We start from the raw sequence: 18,221 nt of genomic DNA, 5'->3' as shown, positions 1-18,221 counted from the left end.
AAATTATGGTTTTCAGTCCGTATACTCTAGTGCGCACATAACATGGGATATATGTGGATGAGGGTAGATTAACTACCTTTAAAATGGCATGGTGAGTATTTGCGGACTCGTGGACAAATCCTCTTACATCTTATCGAATATGGAAGGCTAAATAAGTAGTAGAACAAGTCATAAAAAATAGAGCTAATGATCTTAAGAGCATCTCCAATATTTTTACAATTGAGGTTTGTATTTGACTAATTTGCCAAAAAACTCAAATTGATGTATCCAATAGTTTTGTATTTTGGTAAAATTGGCAAATGAGAGAGGAAACTTGGCATTTTTCCCAAACCCCGAACGACTTGGCAAACGCAGATCGGCGCACATCCCGCGCGAGTCCCGGTCTCCTGCTGCTCATCATTGGCGACGTGACAGACACATAACAGCAAGCGACGTGTTTCTACGTGTGACATGCTTTTGCTCCACCGGTAGAAATATATAAATTGTTGTTGCCTGTTGCTCATTGCCTGATTGGTCGAAGTCCTTGTAGGACAGAGAAGATGCTGCCGGCCGTCAAACTGCACCTGATTCTGGAACACTGTTGGACAGACAATGTCAGACGACAAACATTCTACAGTGATAGAAGAGATGTGGCGGCGACGCACTCACAGAAAAGAAAGGCGCACAGAGAGAAAGACGCTCGGAAAGAAAAATTGGCGGCCAAAAATCATGAGTGGGTCCACAATTAGGTAAATGCCAAGTCAGTTTCCCAAAATTTTTGGAGATGACCTATTTTTAGACTTTGCATTTGGTTTTGCAAGTTGGTAAACAACAACAAATGTCAAATCCCTTAGAGATACTCTAAGATGATGACATTTTAAGATCATGTTTGAATCTATTAGCTACTAATAGTAAACTGGTTAATAGCTCATAGCTAACATGGTCCGCACCATCGGAGGTGGTCTGGCTCACAAGATAAGACGTGCGGCGCACGACACTGGTTGGCGTGTACCGAAAGGCTACAAGAAGATATTGTATTAAATAGGATATTTTATTTGTAACTCTTTCCCTTCATAGTATATAAGGAGGGGCAGAGGTCCCCTAGGGGGCAACAGATCATCTCATCATAACTCATATCAATACAATCAGACGCATGACGTAGGTATTACACCCTCACGGCGGCCGAACCTGGATAAAATCGTTACCTCAGTCTTGCGTCACTATCTAGTTCGTAGTTTGTGCACCTATTTGCCGACAATCTACTACCTTAGGCGTATCCCTAGGTAGATTGTCGACCATAATTCATCGACAGTGGTGCACCAGGTAGGAGGTGTGCATAGAGCTCCCCAAATGAACCAGATGACTATCATCCCTGACTTCGCGGCCGTGGCATACTGTCTCACATTCATCGTCGGCCAGATCACCTGTACCACCAGCCTCAACAACTTTGTTGCCACGACCATGTAGGAGGCACAGATCCAATTTGCGCGATCACTTCTCTACCAACATCGGCTATGGCTCCGACCACGCTGGCTACGTCTCCGACCACTCTAGCAACGTCCCCGACTACGTCGACAACGCGTCGCTCGCTAGCCTACTACAAAGAGAGACAGATCGACGACCGATCTGCTCAGCCTATCGATCAAGTTGTTTGGCCTACTTGCTCTGACCACCTGTCGGGTTGCAATAATAATCACCGCGAAGAACGACGCTATGACAACTGCGACCACTGTCATGACAACATATGGGAGAGCTCGAAGGCCACATAATTTTATCGCCATCGACCAGATTTCTGTCCAAACATAAGTGCACTTCTAATATTTTATTTATTTTTGGTATAACATTCTCCATAATGTGCTTGACATAATTATCTTTCAGACAACTTTTTAGTTAGCCGACTAGTTTTTTCTCCTACACAAGTTTTTCAGAGCCGGTACTGTCTCCGACTCCTCCCCACACGTGCATGAGATTTATCCTCTGCGTTCTGGGTGGTCGACAATAGCTCTCTAGCGAGGCTGGTAATCCTACGCGTGTCTAGGCTCCGCGCCTCATGCTGTAGATTGTTGGTCAGACCAGAGCTGATACAAGCTCTATGATAAATTAACTACTCGTACTAACTTTAATATAACATAAAAGCTAAAAACTTATGTCAGTGCTGATTTTTTCTCTCTATAGTTTATTTATACATCATATACTATCTATTCTTTATACTTATTTTTCAGGAGCTTGGCTCAGTCAACAAGCTACGCTCGGGGACTTGTCGACCATTCTCTACGCTGTGTTCGGAGACTGCTCTGACCACCGAGGCACCGAGCATGTTTGCGTTCTCAACCACGCTCGGGGACTCGTCGACCAGTCCCTACGATGTGCTTGGGATTGTGTCGACCACCGAGCACGTTTACATTCTCAAACGTGCTCGAGGACTCATCAATCACTTCCTACGCTGTGCTCGGAGCTTGTTTCGATCACTCTCCGACCACAATTTGGGGACTGCTCTCCTTGGTTACATATGAATTAGACTCATATACACTGAGGTGCGATTTTAATTTTTTGACCTTACTACAAGGCTCATACTTCGCCTTCTAGCAAACTCAGGGACTATATCAGTATGATGCATCTTAGTATTAGAATTTCTACATGGACTTTTCTTTTTAGACCCTAGCACACGTGCCTACGCCACCTACTACTAGGCTCGGGAACTAAGTGGGCACACTTCACCTTACTATAAATATGCTTGCTTTTTTAAACCCTATATTTTTTTTAAAAAAAAGTAATGCAAACACACTTCAAGAAATCTTTTTTTTCAAGTGCACTATACATTATTCGGACAACCTACTTTTTTGGTGTCAATGGTGATCGACTGTCTTTCGAGCTGGCTAAAATACCATCGCAACTGCTCAGACAACTTCCCTGCTGGTCGGAGACGTCAAGCCTCACTAGTCGAAGAAGCTCAAGATGGCGTATCGCATCACAATACATGGATCTCGGGGACTAGCCGTGGGGGTATGAACCCCTATACTCTCATGGCTCGACATAGGTCACACCATCAGAAGTTGCCCGACTCACAAGATGGACGTGCGCACGACGCTGGTCGACCTGCACCGCAATGTTATACCAAACATGATACTTTATTTGTAACTTTGTCCCTTCACATTATATAAGGAGGGGTCCCCTAGGGGACAACAGATCATCTCATCACAACTCATATCAATAACAATCAGACACAAGACTTAGGTCTTGTTTAGTTCACCCCAAAAACCAAAATTTTTTCAAGATTCTTCGTCACATCGAATCTTGCGGTACATATATGGAGCATTAAATATAGATAAAAACAAAAACTAATTGCACAATTTGTCTGTAAATCACGAGATGAATCTTTTGAATCTAGTTAGTCCATGATTGGATAATATTTATCAAATAAAAATAAAAATGCTACATTACCGAAATCCGAAATCTTTTTGTAACTAAACAAGGCCTTAGGTATTATGTCCTCACGATGGTCGAACCTGGATAAATTCTCTTTTAGCTAATTTGGTTTAATTAAAAGATAGTTGTTAGGTATATTAGATACTCCCTTCATACTTGTAAAAGTCATTTAGGATAGTGACGCAGTCTTTAAAAATCTAACTTTGATTCATTGTTTTTTCTAAAAATATTTATCAAAAAATAATATATGTATATTTTATAAAAGTATCTTTCAAGATAAATTTATTTATTTGGTGTTCCTATTTCCAAACTCATCAACTTTAAAGTTATCCATAATTTATATTCTCAATGTTTAACTCAAACCTTATCCAATACAATTTTGTTTACAGGTACGAAGGGAGTAACAATTAGATAGATTATTAGCCGGAACCGTTTAAATTTAAAGGAGCTAATTATTAGTAGTCCCTGCAAAAAATAACTACTCTCTGTTCTAAATTAGTAGCCGTTTTGACTTTTTACATCAAATTTGCCATGTCTAGATAGATAGCAAAATCTCTATAAGAAATTAAAGTAACTTATAATTTAAAATAGAAGGTTGTCTTATTTACTTTAGCTTATTAATTGAATTTGGCAGTCATTCAATAGCAATTTTTTCTTATAACAAATCAGCAACAATATTTTTCGTGATAGCTTTTTAACCAAGCGAACATATGAGTTTTTTACTGACCCATTGATGCTGAAGGGTGCTTGTTTCCTATTGTATTTCTTTGAAACCAAATTCTTTGCATTATGTGCCACTACGTTTATATTTATATTATTTTCATTATTGAGGCAATAATAGAGACAAACATAACGTATACAACGAATAAGAAGCGAGAAAAGACTAAGGAGCTGTTTAGTTCTCAAAAAATTTATATTTTTTTCAAGATTTTCGTCATATCAAAAATCTTACCACATATGTATAAAGTATTAAATATAGGTAAAAAATATCTAATCGCATAGTTTACCTATAATCTGCGAGGTAAATATTTTGAGCTTAGTTAGTCTACATGTAAACAATAATTATTAAATACAAATAAAAATATTACAATAAACATTTTACAAAATTTTCTGCAACTAAACAGGCCATGATAAAGATCCACAAATTGACATGAAAACGCAGCAGTTTGTACATTGGACACGTCGTGGCAAGTTACTCAGACCAATGGCGTGTCGCCACGTTCACAGGAAGCCTGCGTGGACAGGCCACGGGAGCACCACCATACCACCTTCCGCGCATCATGCACCACCATCGTACAATCAACGGCTTGGATAAACCAACGTGGCAACCAAAAAAAAACAACAAAAAGGTTCTCCTCGTAATTAAAAAGCTCAGAGAACCCAAAAGAGCAGCTCGCCGGCTCGCCGAATGGCAACCTCCCCGAACCCCACGACGACTCACCGAGCCGGCGCCCAGTGACCCTTCCAGAAGCTTCCAGAAGGTCACCGCCATGGCCGCGCCCTTCTTTTCCACTCCCTTCCAGCCCTACGTCTACCAGGTCCGCGCTCCTGCTCTCCCCTGGACGATCCGATCTTTTTTTTTTCTCGAGTGATGGTCTCATCTCGGCGTAGGATGTTAGGGTTGGATTCGAGCTCGCGGGGCTGGATCCATCCGATCCGCTGTTCATGGGCTCCGATTGTGTCTGTCACGTCTGATTCGATTTGAACTGTGTGGGATGGTTTCAGAGCCAGCAAGGATCTGTGACGGCGTTTCAGATATCCGGTGGAGATGTGCAGGTCCTGCAGGTAGTTTCTGGTGCTCAAATCTGTTCTGCTCACTTGTAGCTTCTTTCTTCACATGAATTGAACGCAATCACCTGGAATTGTTGCGGACAAATGATTTTTATTAGGTGATGCTGAAGTCTCAGGAGAAGCTGACTGCCAAACCAGGTAATTGGATTCAGTCCTTATGCTCTGCAGCTTACCTGCTCAACTAAGTATCTTTGTTTGTGACCTTCAGCTATAAACCAAACCTAGTAAACAGGGTGCTAACTAGTCATTATGTGGCAGGATTGACAAATTGTATGTTTTCTATATCTTCGTACAAAAGTATGCAGCTCTAGTGTCTACTTTTTCCTTTGGCTGTAACCCTGCCTGTAACTCAGAACGGATTAACCTTCTGGTCAGTAGTTACTGATAATGATAACCTTATGGTTGGTAGTTACTGAGAATTATCTGTTACATACTTACATATATATTGTGTAACAAAAAAAATTTGTCATATAGGCATGTAGCCCTAGAAATTGTTAGCATGTGAATAGCGATTATCTCATCAGTCATCACTGTTGTTTTCTTTAGGTACAATGTGCTACATGTCTGGGAACATGCAGATGGACAACAATTACTTGCCTGAAAATGATGGAGGCGTGTGGCAGTGGATTTTTGGGAAAAGTGTAAGCAGCACCGTTTTCTTTAATTCTGGATCTGATGATGGATATGTTGGGATTGCTGCACCATTTCCTGGGAGGATACTGCCGGTCAGTATTTTGCTTCTCTTCTATGTTTTAACTTTTCTCTTAGTATCACCTTTTCTTTCTTGTGCAATGTAGCTATGAGCTGCTACCCCCTACCTTGCTCCCCTGCCTAACAATGCGATAATTTTGTAATGTGAAATGAATCACTATTGTCCTCTTATGCTAACAAATTCAAAACTGTATTTGTTAGCTACTTAGCTGTTGATTTTGGTTATTCCTCTACAACTTGTAAATTGTGATCTTTTTTATGTCAGGTGAGAATTTGTTAATCCTCTTGTTGAACTTTAACCATCCACTTGAATACATTTTTTCATTAGATTAAACACCAACCTTCCCTAACCTAACTGTATGACCGTATACATATGATTACAAAGTATTAAGAATGCATCACAATTGGCCATTTAGCTATCTCTTACCAGATTTATGTAAAGCATGCCTGCAGCTATGGAATGTGCTCAGTATTGGAGGCATTGGCATTACAATTGCATTGATATAATACTAGAATTGTATCTTAGTCTGATCGTTGTTGCTTGTGTTTGTTACAGGTAGATCTAGCAAACTTTGGTGGAGAACTTCTTTGCCAGGTTACTGTCTTAATTTGTTTGAAAATCAAGAGAACTTTGCTTGAAAAATAAGAGAACTTCATATGCTTAATTATTATCGCAGGCAGATGCTTTTCTATGTTCAGTCAATGAAGTTTCAGTCTCTAGTACAGTTGAGCCAAGACCACGGAATATTGAGATTGGTGCAGAGGTTGGTTAACTTTGTTGAGTTATATTATTAGTTTGGATATGACCTTTTTTGTTCTTGTATCAATGGTTTCTTGCTAAGTTGCATTATGGAATTTGAAGCTCTACAATTTTTTTTCCAGATGATCCTTAAACAAAAGCTTAGGGGCCAGGGGATGGCTTTTCTTGTTGGCGGTGGATCAGGTACAGACTGTTTCGCACTTGTCACATAGTGATATAGTATATATCAGTATATGAGAATGCAATGCCATCTACACTGTAGCAATTCAAATTGGACGGATGCAAAGTATTGGGCTTAAAAGATGAGCTTCATTGCTGTAAATGGTTTACACTGAAATATTATATGATTTGTACTGCAACATTAGGTTGGCACATTATGCATTAACAGATACGAATGTTGTTAACAAGGCAAACACGTACAGTGATATATTTAGCTTATGTGTACATCATTAGATAACTACAATTAATTTAAATATAGCAGACTGGCCACTTGGTACCTCAGTTTGTTTTCCATGAACAAGACGTGATCTCATATCATTCTTTTTCACTTTAGCTGGTTATTCTTGACTGGTAACATGTGGATGGGATGTGACTGGGAATATTTTGCTATTCAATTTTCAGTCATGCAGAAAATCCTTGCACCCCGAGAGGTTATTACTGTTGATGCTGCTTGTATTGTGGCTATGACAACCACCATTAACTTCCAGTTGAAGAACCCTAACCAGCTTAGAAGAGCAGTCTTTGGGGTCAGTATCAGTCCTTCATGTTTCCCTGTTAGTTGTTCATGCTCAACCCCTAAGAAACATCATATTATGCAGGGTGATAACCAGCTAACAACATCTCTCACGGGACCAGGTGTTGTTTTCATTCAGAGTCTGCCATTCCATCGACTCTCACAGCGGATCGCCAGGTATGATAAAGCCACGTATCTGTTGTGTTGTTCTTACTTGCCACTGAGCGTACATGACTGAAAGTTTATTCTTGTATTATCAAGCAGTAGATCAGTGGCGGGCCCAAGTTTGAGGGACAACCCGAAGTTCTTCATCCAGATTGTCATGTTCTTCTTCCTGGCCTATGTCATGATTGTATCATCCATAATTCTGACAGATGTTTAGGCGGTTCAGCGAGCTTTTGATGTATTCCTAGACAAGTTATCAAAGAGTTAAAGCTACCTCTCCAATGTTAATGTAGATGTAAGAGAAGGAATTTCACAAACTGTTGTTAGAAACCTTAGCCGAAAGTTCTTCAATTTTTTTTTGTAACAGTTTGGAGGGAGAGCGGGTTTCTTCTTGGTTAGCGTGTAAAGAGTAAGACAGCAAAATCAAGTTGCACAGCATATGGTGAATATACAGTAACTTATCCTCCTCTAAACTGGTGCTCTGCGTTTTGAATAGTTGAATCGGTGATTTGGTTGGAGACAGTTGTGTGTTCTTCATCAGTCATGTATTCATGTTGAATGTGATGTATCATCTCGAGATTTCCCATTCTCCAATGCAGGCGACATGCTTTCCTCTTGCTTGAGTTTAGGTTAAGATCTTGTCTTTTCGCTCTCGACGAAGCAAGAAGCACCTATAGTCAGGTGATTAGGTTAAAATCTAATCTGTTTACCCTCTATCCAGCGGCCCTCTCTCTGGGATGGAACTGTAATTTCGTTTTCTTCCGTTCTCGTTTTTGGCCCCCATTCAGACTGACGAGTTAAATTGCAACAAGAATACCATTGGGGATCTGGGCCTTGTTTAGTTCACCCCAAAAACCAAAAAGTTTTCAAGATTCTATGTCACATCAAATTTTGCGGTACATGAAACATTAAATATAGATAAAAATAAAACTAATCACACAGTTTGTCTGTAAATCGCGAGATGAATCTTTTGACTCTAGTTAGTCTATAATTAAACAATATTTACATTAGCGAAATCTAAATTTTTTTCACATCTAAATGAGGTCCTGTTTGATTTTGCCTTTACAACGGATCTGAATTGCGGGGCCTCCAGGCAGCAAAGAAGGATGCCGAAGCGGCGGCCCGATGACCAGCTGCAGTGGTGCAGCAAAGCGGCACCAGCCACTGCCATCCTCCAGGGTCTCGTTTACTTCTCCTACAACTAAAAAGACTAAAGTGTGGACAATTTTTGGTGTAACATTTGTTGATTCGTCCGTCTGCCTCCTCCCTTGCGATGCCGCGACTATTCTTCTTTTGAAGCGCCGGCAGGTGGGACCACGTCCCCGCGATGCCCTCGCCCTCCCTTCCCATGGCACACGCGCCTCTCCTCTCTCCGCGATCGCATGGCTCTCCACGTGCTCGTCCATGTCGCCGCCGCGCCCTCCCCACACCGCCACCATTCCACAGATCGACACCGTGCCCATGCCATGGCCGCGCTTTCCCCACGCCTCGCCCCTATCCTGACTCGGTTTTTTCGTAACCCTACACCACCGCCAGCCGCACTTTGCTTCTCCCCTCCACCCTTTCGCGTTCCATCATGATGTCGCCCTACCACAGCCCTCCACCTTCGTTCGCCGGAGCCCCAGCCCCCATGGCGCCAGCGCGTGTGTTCAAGGCGCTCCACCTCTCCTTTCACTCGCATGTTGGCGTCCTTCTTCATCGGTAGGGTGTCAGTGGTCGACAGCAACTACTCCTTGCCCTCGCGGACGTCCCAATCTGGTATCCCAGTGCCTCGATCTGACGGCCTGGTGCCTAGATCTAGCAGAAAGGTGCCCTGATTCGGTGGAGGCCGCCCAGATCAAGGGTGGTGGCGACTACATCTTCTCCCGTGACCCCTGTCTGTTTCTGTGGTTGGGGTGCACAAGCCGCGACCGAGCAGGCCTACGCGCCTACACCTTCGCCCGTCCCTGCGGTGGCCATGCCAGGAGGTTGGGGTGGGCTGGATCTGCGCCCCCTCCCCTGGTAGGTGCTGATAGGTCCCCCAATCTGCTTCTTCTAGAGGAAGCTGTGCCCCAATCTGCTGCCATTGGCAGGAGATCCGGTGAGCAACTCCTCCTCCTCGTGCAATCCTGGCATGGTTTGCGGCACAGTGCAAGGCATAGGCTAGCTCCAGCCTCCGGGCTCCGTCAGGCACCAAGCAGGTGCCACAGTCTGCCAGTCATGGAGTCACATGGCAAAGGCAGCAGCGGCCCTCCTCCTCCAGGCTTCTAATGCTCCATGCCCATGCCTGACAGATGGTCTGCGTTGCTGCACCTGGCCGGCTCCCAATTGCAGGTTCTCCGAGCCATGGCCTCTCAACTCCATGAGTTATGTATGTGCGTATGTTTTATTCTTCTCTAACCTCAAGTTGTCTGTTGAAAATATTAATAAGAGTGTGTTGTTTGATTTAGGTAACGGTATCAAGATGAGCACATGAAAATCTTGGTGCGAGCCAATTCTTATCCATGTTTTTTTCCTTTGATTTTTGGTATGCAATGCTGGAGTAATTTTTAGGCAAAAAAAACATTCAGTACCAAAGGTCTCCAAACAAAAATAATATGTTAAGTCACTCAACCAGAATATAAAATTATGTAAAAAAATATATTAACACTTATGATTTATTTATCTGTTAGCAAACTGATGGAAATAAAGATTGAGAGGCCGCGTATGTTTGTGGCCAACTTTAATTATAATAAAAGAAATTTCAGTGATTTCTCATTAGTTATCGTATCTAAATTGTTCAAATTCGAAGCAAATTCATTTTCGTCAGCCTGAACAGAAATTTAAAAGATCTTAGTTTTATTAAAATGCAGGATGCCCTTATCTCTTTATAAGAGATGAAAGGGAGGCAAGGATGACTGGAATCTTTGTGGGGCTTTATGGAGATCTGAACAGGTTAGTTCGAGGACAAACACCTTAGTGACCATGTGTCTAGTCGAGGTATAAGCTAACGTCTTTTCTGAATCCTCTTCAATGATGCAATCTTCATTTGCTTTCAAAATGATGGGATCTCACCTGAAAGAAACTTCCTAGATTGCCGATTTCTACTGCAGGTTTGCATTTCAGCTCAGCCTTCCTAATTCTTTGTATGCAATGACTTGTGTGATACTGGGACTTGGGAACTAATGTTTATGATAATAGGGGCAATGGATGAACTTCCAAGTGTAACTATAATATACTTTGTGCACAGTTTATTTTGTTTGTTCTGCCTTTATTTTAAATCCCAATTATTTTTGAGGTGCAAAATTCTTTCTATTGTATTTCTAGAATCATTGATGCTTGTGTGGCTTCTCAGATCCTGGCTTCCTGTTATGTTTTTACTTAGAATAATGGATTGCATATTCAAACACTCAAAATAGTAGGCTGCTGCTCTTTAATAATGTATTTTCTGTAAAATTGATAATAGGAGATGATATGGATTTTTTGTATTTTGTTGTCAGGCCACATATGGGAGTCTAAATTGATGTTGTTGTAGGATCAGAGTGGCGCAGTGATCTACTACATCTGTGGGCTTGCCTGGTGACTTGTAGGATCAGAGTGATGCAGTGATACTACATCTGTGGGCTTGCCTGGTGACTTCCCAAAGTAAGGAATTGGATTGTAAGCACTATTATTCTCTGGTTCAGATTCTTATCCATGATTTTGTTAATCCTAAAATTATATGTTTAAATATATGTCTTAGAATACACTAACAAAACTCGTGTAAGACCTATCTCCTTTTATGTTAATGGGTTTAGAGTATTGCTAATTTCTTGTATTATTTTCTCCATCTTGCAGGTATGTGTATGTGGGAAGAAGGTGGTTGAATGGTGATTTTAGCAAGGTTGCCAAGGATGGTCATTTTGCTGGGGTTCAGAGTATTGCGTCTGAGGTGATGGAAGTGTTCTCTGAAATGCCCTCAAGGTAATATGTTTTAGTTTCTTGATGACTTTTTAGTGAATTTGAGGTGGATTCCATTATTTTCTTTCGTTTGGGTTTGAACTAGAGTGGCAGCTATGTGCTCTCAACTTTTTCTTCATGAGTGATCAATCATGTGCTATTGCCATTTAAATGAAAGAAAATGCAGATATGTTGTTTAAGCTCTTGCATATCAACTTGCTATAGAGCTGTTGAAACTTGAGAGGCACTTGCAGACATTTTCTCACATGATAACAAAAGAGATCGTGAGATGTACTTGGAGAAATGGATGAATTTGTGTTGTTTTCTGTTTCGAGTTTTGAACTTTCAACTTGCAGATGCCGCATGCTAAACCGTGGCGGTACATTGCCTGCTGACAATGGAGGAAGTTGGTGATGAAGATTGGCTCAAGAGGGCGCTATAGATGCATGGTCAGGACTCATGAGGCTGTGGGGGTCCTCATGTTTACAAAGGCCAAACTGAGCAACAATGCTTGCAAGGAGCTCATCGAGGCAGCATGGGACATTGCTGACCAAAGGTATAGACATGCAGTATAATAGTGTTATCTGCACTCTACGAACCATCTTTTTTGTTCCTGGTTACATATGTTCTTCTCTTCTATTGCAGTTTAAATCCTGAAGGTGGAATCACACTACAAAAATTCTAAGAAATCCTATCTCAAGTATTTGTTGGCCATACTTATGTCCTATAAGGCTTCCGTCACCTTGTCGAAGCAGGTGATCCCTACCAGGATGACCACCATTCTTTACAGGAATCACTCTCTTTCATGGATAAAGTGAAGGTACACATCTGCTCCTTGTTTGAGGCATTATGGCTTGGTGTTCATGACTGTTTTTACTTGATGTGCATTTCCTTTGTGTTTGTAGACGTCATCTAAATCCGATGAAGATTATGAAGATTTTTTTTGGTCATCATATCTGAGTCAATGGCAAAAAAGATCACTGATCAAGAGACATACCAAAAGGTATTTGTCTTTCTTAGTGGTTTGTCGAGAACAATTAGATAATTATTTTACAACCATTTGTCTTTGTAAGTAAAGAGAGCTATCCGCCAGATGAAAATCATAGTGCAAGTCATAGCTTGGATGGTAACAAAGAAACATGTACTTCGTGCATCTCCGACTTCTTGCAAACATCTACAAGAGGTGTGTCAGTTTTCCGAGAAGTTTGTTTATATGTTTTTTTGAAGGTGGGCGCGAGCTCCACCACAGCCTCGTCCTCTCCTTCCCGGTCGCTGGCAAGCCACAGGTAAGAGAAAGAGCTGTTACGAGAGGATATTAGTTCCCTCCAAATGAGAGCCCCTTAGTTTTATCATAGCATTAGCACAGACATACTTCTTAGCAATCAACACGTTCGATTCTTTTGATATTAGTTCCTCCAAATGATAAGAGCCCTGCAATACTTGTTTGTTTTACATAAACCATAGAGATTAGTATGTATATCTATGAATTAATTTTTGTTATCCTAAACAACGAGCAGGATGAGGAAGGGCGGGCCCTATATATGGATTCCCCTTCGTTGTTTTCACATGCATCGAAAATGCCAACCATAGCAAGGGTTATCTACTAGCAGCAACATACGGACGACGTGGTAATATACTCGAACTTATGTACAGGATGATACCTTTGGCGTAACTTATTCATGAATTTATTGGTGCACGAAAGAAATGAATATTAGAGATTTCTTCTTGTTGACATTTCACGGAAAGGTCTATCTCTTTGTTAATTTCACGAACTTTGTTTTTTCGATTAAATGTCACTTTAGCGTCGGTATTTAATTCACAATATTGTTATTTTATCGTGTGCGATCTGTATGTGTTAAGTATAAAATGTTAGTTATCCCGTAGCAACGCACGGGCATACTACCTAGTCCACCTAAAAATCCAAAAAATTTTAAAATTCTCCATTACATCAAATCTTTAAATACATATATATAATATTAAATATAGACAAAAATAAAAACTAATTGTACAGTTTGGTCGAAATTAACGAGACGAATCTTTTGATCTAGTTAGTCTATAGTTAGACAATAATTACCACAAATAAACGAAATTGTTATAGTGTAATGAAATTTTTTTTCTTCAGAAACTAAACGAGGCGAGGGCTCCAGGCAACCTTTGCCTAGCAGGAGCTGCAACAGTGCGACCCCAGCCCAGGCCATGTTTGATTTTGCCTTTGCAACAGAGTGCGACCCCCAACAGTTCCTTGCTGGATTTTTCTCCGACAATATAGCACTTTTATTTATTTATGGTAATTATTGTCTAATTATGGACTAACTAGACTCAAAGAATTTATCTCGTAAATTTCGACCAAACTGTGCAATTAGTTTTTATTTTTGTTTATATTTAACACTTCATACATGTATTTAAAGATTTAATATGATAGAGAATCTTGAAAAAAAAATTTGGATTTTAGGTAGAAGTAAACAAGGCGAAGACTGCATGGGCAGCTGGCTGGCCCTCGGTCTGAGCGACCCTGCCGACCCCATTTGCTCTCGCTGCTCTACCCTCAGACGCTGCCGCCGGCCTGAGTACGGCGACGAGGGACGTGGCGAGAGCTCCCCGAGCCACCCTTCAAGCGCGAGCACGGTGCCCCCTGCGCCGTGCATCCCGATGTGCCGACCATCTTCGTCACCACCGGTCGAGAACACCTCCTCCGCAAAATCACCTTCGACTCGACACGGCGCGGCGGAGCGCGCGTCGAAGCACGGCGGTGGCTGGAAGCGGCACGGCGAGTAGTCCGCCGTCATTGTCTTATGTTATTACGGCCGCCTTCTTCCTCCGTTCCTTGCTGCCATAAGTCATGAACCCATTCGGGCACGGTTTACTGGTGATCTCCGGTGGTGGATCTCCGTCCACCCATAGCCTCGTGCCCTCGTCCAGCAAACTTGAGCGGCAGAGGGCCGAGCTCAAGACTCCAGTACGGAGATGCAGCAGCACGAGCCTGCGAGCTGTGCACCTGCAGTTGCCGCCTGTGCATCATCCCTCGGCATGAGCTGCGCAAGCGGGATGAGCTACATGCTGCAAGATGTGGCTGCAAGTGAGGAGCGGCAGCAGATGAGGACGACAGTCGAGAGGTAGGAGAGAGTAGGAATTCCCCGATGAAATACGGGATCCAACCTGTTTTAATTTCGACCCCGTTTCTGCCGATTTTTTTTTCTCGTTCCTTCTTTCACGTAGGCGCTGAAACGGAGACGCAATTTACAGAACTTGATTCGCAACGTTTTTATTGCTACACACTGCGGACAGAGTGTCATTCGCGTATTTTTACAAGAAAGTTTTGAAAGCGGACGTGGTGTTGCTTAACGTAGTAGTAGTCATAAACTCATTACAACTGCACGCGCTCGTCTGCACGCAGAAGAGTCTTCTCATGGCATGCTTCTTCCGCTGTTCCCTGTGCTCCACTTGGGATAAGGCCACACGACCTATGGCCTTGGGCGCTCCTGGTTCAGCCGGGCCGCCGTAGTCACCGCGTCCGCCACGCCGCCCGGCGTGGTCGTCATGTCCAGCTTGTTCCGTATCTCCGCGGACACCACCCTCTCGGCGTCCTCCCGCGTCGCCCCCTTGTCCGCCGGCAGCCTCTCCCTCGCGTTCTGCACGTACGACCACGCAACTCACGGGGTCACCACCACCACTGACAGTTCAAAATGATGACAAAGAGCAGAGTAGCGATCGCACGCACCGAGAGGACGTTCCGGAGCTTGACCTTGTCCTCGTCGCGCACGGCGCGGGCGTTCTGATCAGCCGCCGACTGCGCCGCCGCGGCCACGCCGCCGGGGATGGTGGCGTGGGACCCGGTGGCGCACGTCTCCGCGACCTGGATGGCCGCCGCGTCGCTCTGGTCGACCGGCCTGTCCCCAGCCATCGCGACCACGGCCTCCAGCGCGCGGCCGATCGTGACGGCGTCCTTGTCCAGCGCGCCCGGCGGGTCCGTCATCGCCACGTGCGGCGGGGTCACCATCTTCGACACCACCTGCCCGCCGACCGACTCGGTGACGACGCGGCGGCCTCCGAGCTCGGCCTCGACGACGGTGGCGCCGGCGTCGGCGACGGGGCCCGTGATCTGGGCCCTGCCCACGTGGCCCGCGCGCGCGTTGACCGTCGCCGCGGACTGCAGGACGGCGGCGGGACCGCCCCTCTGCGTCCCGCCGAGCACGGACTGCTCCGCGGCCTGCAGCAGCGCGGCGTCCCTGGGAGCCACGCGCCGCTGGGCCAGCTCGCCTGACACGTCCAGCACGTCGCTGTACTTGACGGGCTGCTCCTGCGCGTGCTGCTGCAGGTCCTCGCCCTGCTGCGGCCTCCTCGGCTGGCCCTGGCTCATGTCGATCGATTTCTCCGGAACACCACGTAGCACGCACGTACGGGCTGCTAGCTAGTAAGTGTCTCGTGTTTGAGAACCGCCTGCATGCTTCTGGTCGAATTGGGGCGCGAGATATATACGTTGGCTACTTGGCTGTGCGTGCTAGAGCGGCGGGTAGGGATAGCCGGATAGGGGAGGCGTGGAGCGGAGACACGCAAGGGAGCCCGGCGGGGCTACGTGGGGGCGTGGACCTGCGCTGTGGCGTTTGGTGTTCGTGGGACGCGTCCACGACATGCCCGTTGTTCCCTTGCTCCGACAGGTGCCGTCCACGCGGAACCTTACGGAACGCTCGCGGTGGACGGGTGGAGTGGAGGCATGCGTTCGAAAAGGAGCGCCCGGACCCTCGTCGTGTCGCGGGCAGTACCCTGCATAAGTGCGGTGCGGTGCGGCGTCGCCGTTTTGGCCGGCCATTGGATAGACCTCATCATGTTTACCTCTCGGCGTACGCGCTACAGTGCAGCGTGTTGCGTTTGTGTGAGCGCAGTTGTGAACTGTGATCGTAATTTTAGTTATCGAGCAGAGTGGATAAGTCGTGATTAGGCAAAGGCGTGGTACGAATTAGTGCGACAAAATTCGTCGCCACGATTGTGCGAGTTCCATCTTCCATGCATAGCAGCAAGAACGAAGAACAGTAGAACACTCATTTTTCCACGAGCATATAGTGCAAAGATTACTTCATCATTCGGTAGTATACAATCCGACTCGAGCGTTGAGGAAGTCCATGGGCAGAGTTTGGACTATGATCAATATTAATCCTGCTTATAGCTGCTAAATCCGGAAAGGCCGTGTCCTATTCAAGCCGCGGGCTCGTGTTCAGAATTGTGCTTCGCCGCCATGTCCAGCGCCGCGCTCACCCCACGGGGGTTCGTCTTCGCTTGTGGATCGTTCGCCGCCTCCGCCTCTGCCGCCGCCGCAGCGACCTCGCTAGTCACTGCCTTGCCCGTCGGCAGCTTCATCGTTGCCTCCCACTGAAAAGGCAGCACGACCGTCTTGGCTGATAAGTACTACGCCTACTGACTTTATGAGAAAAAAACACAGCTGAATGCTGCGAACAAGGCGGTCGGCACTTGCACGCCAATAAAAAAAACACTTAAAATCAACCGCGCAACGCGGCTGGATCAGCCGTGCGAAAGGCATGGTCACCGGCCTACCGTCAGCACGTCGGTCATGGTGACTTTCTCCTCGTCGCGCACGGCGCGGGCGTTGGTCGCCACCGCGGCCTGCGCGCGCTCGGCCACCCCGCCCGGGATCGCCCCGCGCTCCGCATCGCCCCCGAGGGCGCTCGCCTCCGCGACGCGTATCGCCGCGGCGTCGGACCGCTCCACGGGCTTGTCCCCGATGGCCCTGGCCGACCCTTCCAGCGCCTCACCGATCTTGACCCTGCTGTCGTACGTCTCGTCGATCACGCCGTCGTCGCCGCTACCGCCGTGCGCGAGCTGCTCGGTTACCGACTCCGCGGCGTCCCTCGGGGCGACGCGCTCGGTGTGGAACACCCGGCCGGGGTTCTTCGGCTCGGTCTGCTTGGAGAGTTCTGAACACTCTATCCTGCTGGGTCGGGATTCCATCGCTGAAGCTGAAGGCCCGGGATGATTTGGCTTTGGCTGTGTGTGTCGTCGGCGGTGAGCTGTGCCACCGCGTTTATATCGTCGTATAGGACGTAGCAGTTCAGCGGTGGAGAAAGAATGACACGTGGAGATGTGGAGAAGTGCAACATGCCACATTACGCGTCACAGTAGTTTAAGGCGACCGAGACAATAAGGCCGTGTTTGGTTCCTTTTCTAAAATTTTAGCTAGATTAGTAGCTAAAGTTTTAAACACATTCACTAAAATGAACTAAAATAGTTTAGTTTCATTAGTCACCTAAAAGTAGCTAAAATAGTTTTAGCTAGCTAAAATTTAGCAAGGGAAACCAAACAGGCCCTAAGAATGTACTCTGTGTAATAGTATCACGTACGATCTACTCCGTAACAAAATATAATTTTTTTTAAAGCAACGGCAATAAAGGAAAATTAAAACTTTTAGTGAATTATAGGGAACAAACAAAAATTTGTAATGATATACTAAAGAAACAACGGCATGCGTTGACTTCTTATTTTTTATAAAAATATTTATTAAAAAGTAGAATGTGTAAATTTATATAAAAATATTTTTAGAATAAATCTATTCATATGGTTTTTATATTTTTAAACTTAATAATAATTTATGATTTATTAGATTTTTAATATTAAACTTAAACTATGTCTAAAACAATTTTCTTTAGATGTACGAGGGGAGTATAGAACTATGAATATATCTCGCGGTACTTGGTACGCAGATGGCCAAGCAGATTTTGCCAGCAATCCAGCCAAGCGGCCCACAACACA

General features: G+C 44.8%; 3 protein-coding genes and 1 long non-coding RNA gene across 50 annotated transcripts; 2 read left to right on the top strand and 2 right to left on the bottom strand.

The window, feature by feature from the left end:
* Window positions 4,772-8,087, top strand: LOC110432062. Of its 2 annotated transcripts, none has more exons than XM_021452060.1 (10): window positions 4,772-4,943; window positions 5,131-5,190; window positions 5,295-5,334; window positions 5,743-5,921; window positions 6,464-6,502; window positions 6,585-6,671; window positions 6,790-6,850; window positions 7,289-7,413; window positions 7,486-7,577; window positions 7,662-8,087. In XM_021452060.1, exons 1-10 carry the CDS (start codon window positions 4,896-4,898, stop codon window positions 7,780-7,782), a joined length of 852 nt encoding a protein of 283 aa, XP_021307735.1. In that variant the 5' UTR covers window positions 4,772-4,895; the 3' UTR covers window positions 7,783-8,087. The 2 variants fall into 2 exon arrangements, with proteins under 2 accessions (XP_021307735.1, XP_021307736.1); XM_021452061.1 differs by having other exon boundaries at window positions 4,773-4,943; window positions 7,665-8,038.
* Window positions 8,817-13,929, top strand: LOC110431787. 46 transcript variants are annotated; one of them, XR_002449203.1, is made up of 10 exons: window positions 8,817-9,915; window positions 9,995-10,028; window positions 10,397-10,636; window positions 11,059-11,168; window positions 11,361-11,486; window positions 11,819-12,018; window positions 12,108-12,282; window positions 12,368-12,748; window positions 12,980-13,749; window positions 13,915-13,929. It is a non-coding gene; the product is annotated as an uncharacterized LOC110431787 (long non-coding RNA). The 46 variants fall into 46 exon arrangements; XR_002449216.1 differs by lacking the exon at window positions 13,915-13,929 and having other exon boundaries at window positions 8,824-9,645; window positions 9,839-9,915; window positions 9,995-10,071; window positions 12,980-13,248; XR_002449218.1 differs by lacking the exon at window positions 13,915-13,929 and having other exon boundaries at window positions 8,824-9,645; window positions 9,839-9,919; window positions 9,995-10,071; window positions 12,980-13,248.
* LOC8085942 (late embryogenesis abundant protein D-34) lies at window positions 14,699-15,903 on the bottom strand. The gene is made up of 2 exons (XM_002463836.2): window positions 15,181-15,903; window positions 14,699-15,091 (listed from the first exon to the last, which is right to left on the bottom strand). Exons 1-2 carry the CDS (start codon window positions 15,817-15,819, stop codon window positions 14,924-14,926), a joined length of 807 nt encoding a protein of 268 aa, XP_002463881.1. The 5' UTR covers window positions 15,820-15,903; the 3' UTR covers window positions 14,699-14,923.
* LOC8060475 (late embryogenesis abundant protein 3) lies at window positions 16,504-17,458 on the bottom strand. Its single transcript, XM_002463835.2, has 2 exons — window positions 17,010-17,458; window positions 16,504-16,826 (listed from the first exon to the last, which is right to left on the bottom strand). The coding sequence occupies exons 1-2, from the start codon at window positions 17,421-17,423 to the stop codon at window positions 16,653-16,655; spliced, it is 588 nt and encodes a 195-aa protein (XP_002463880.1). The 5' UTR covers window positions 17,424-17,458; the 3' UTR covers window positions 16,504-16,652.

Source organism: Sorghum bicolor, chromosome 1 (assembly GCF_000003195.3).
Source record: "Sorghum bicolor cultivar BTx623 chromosome 1, Sorghum_bicolor_NCBIv3, whole genome shotgun sequence".
NCBI classification, from domain to species: Eukaryota; Viridiplantae; Streptophyta; class Magnoliopsida; order Poales; family Poaceae; genus Sorghum; species Sorghum bicolor.
This window is presented reverse-complemented; position numbering and strand designations above follow the sequence as displayed.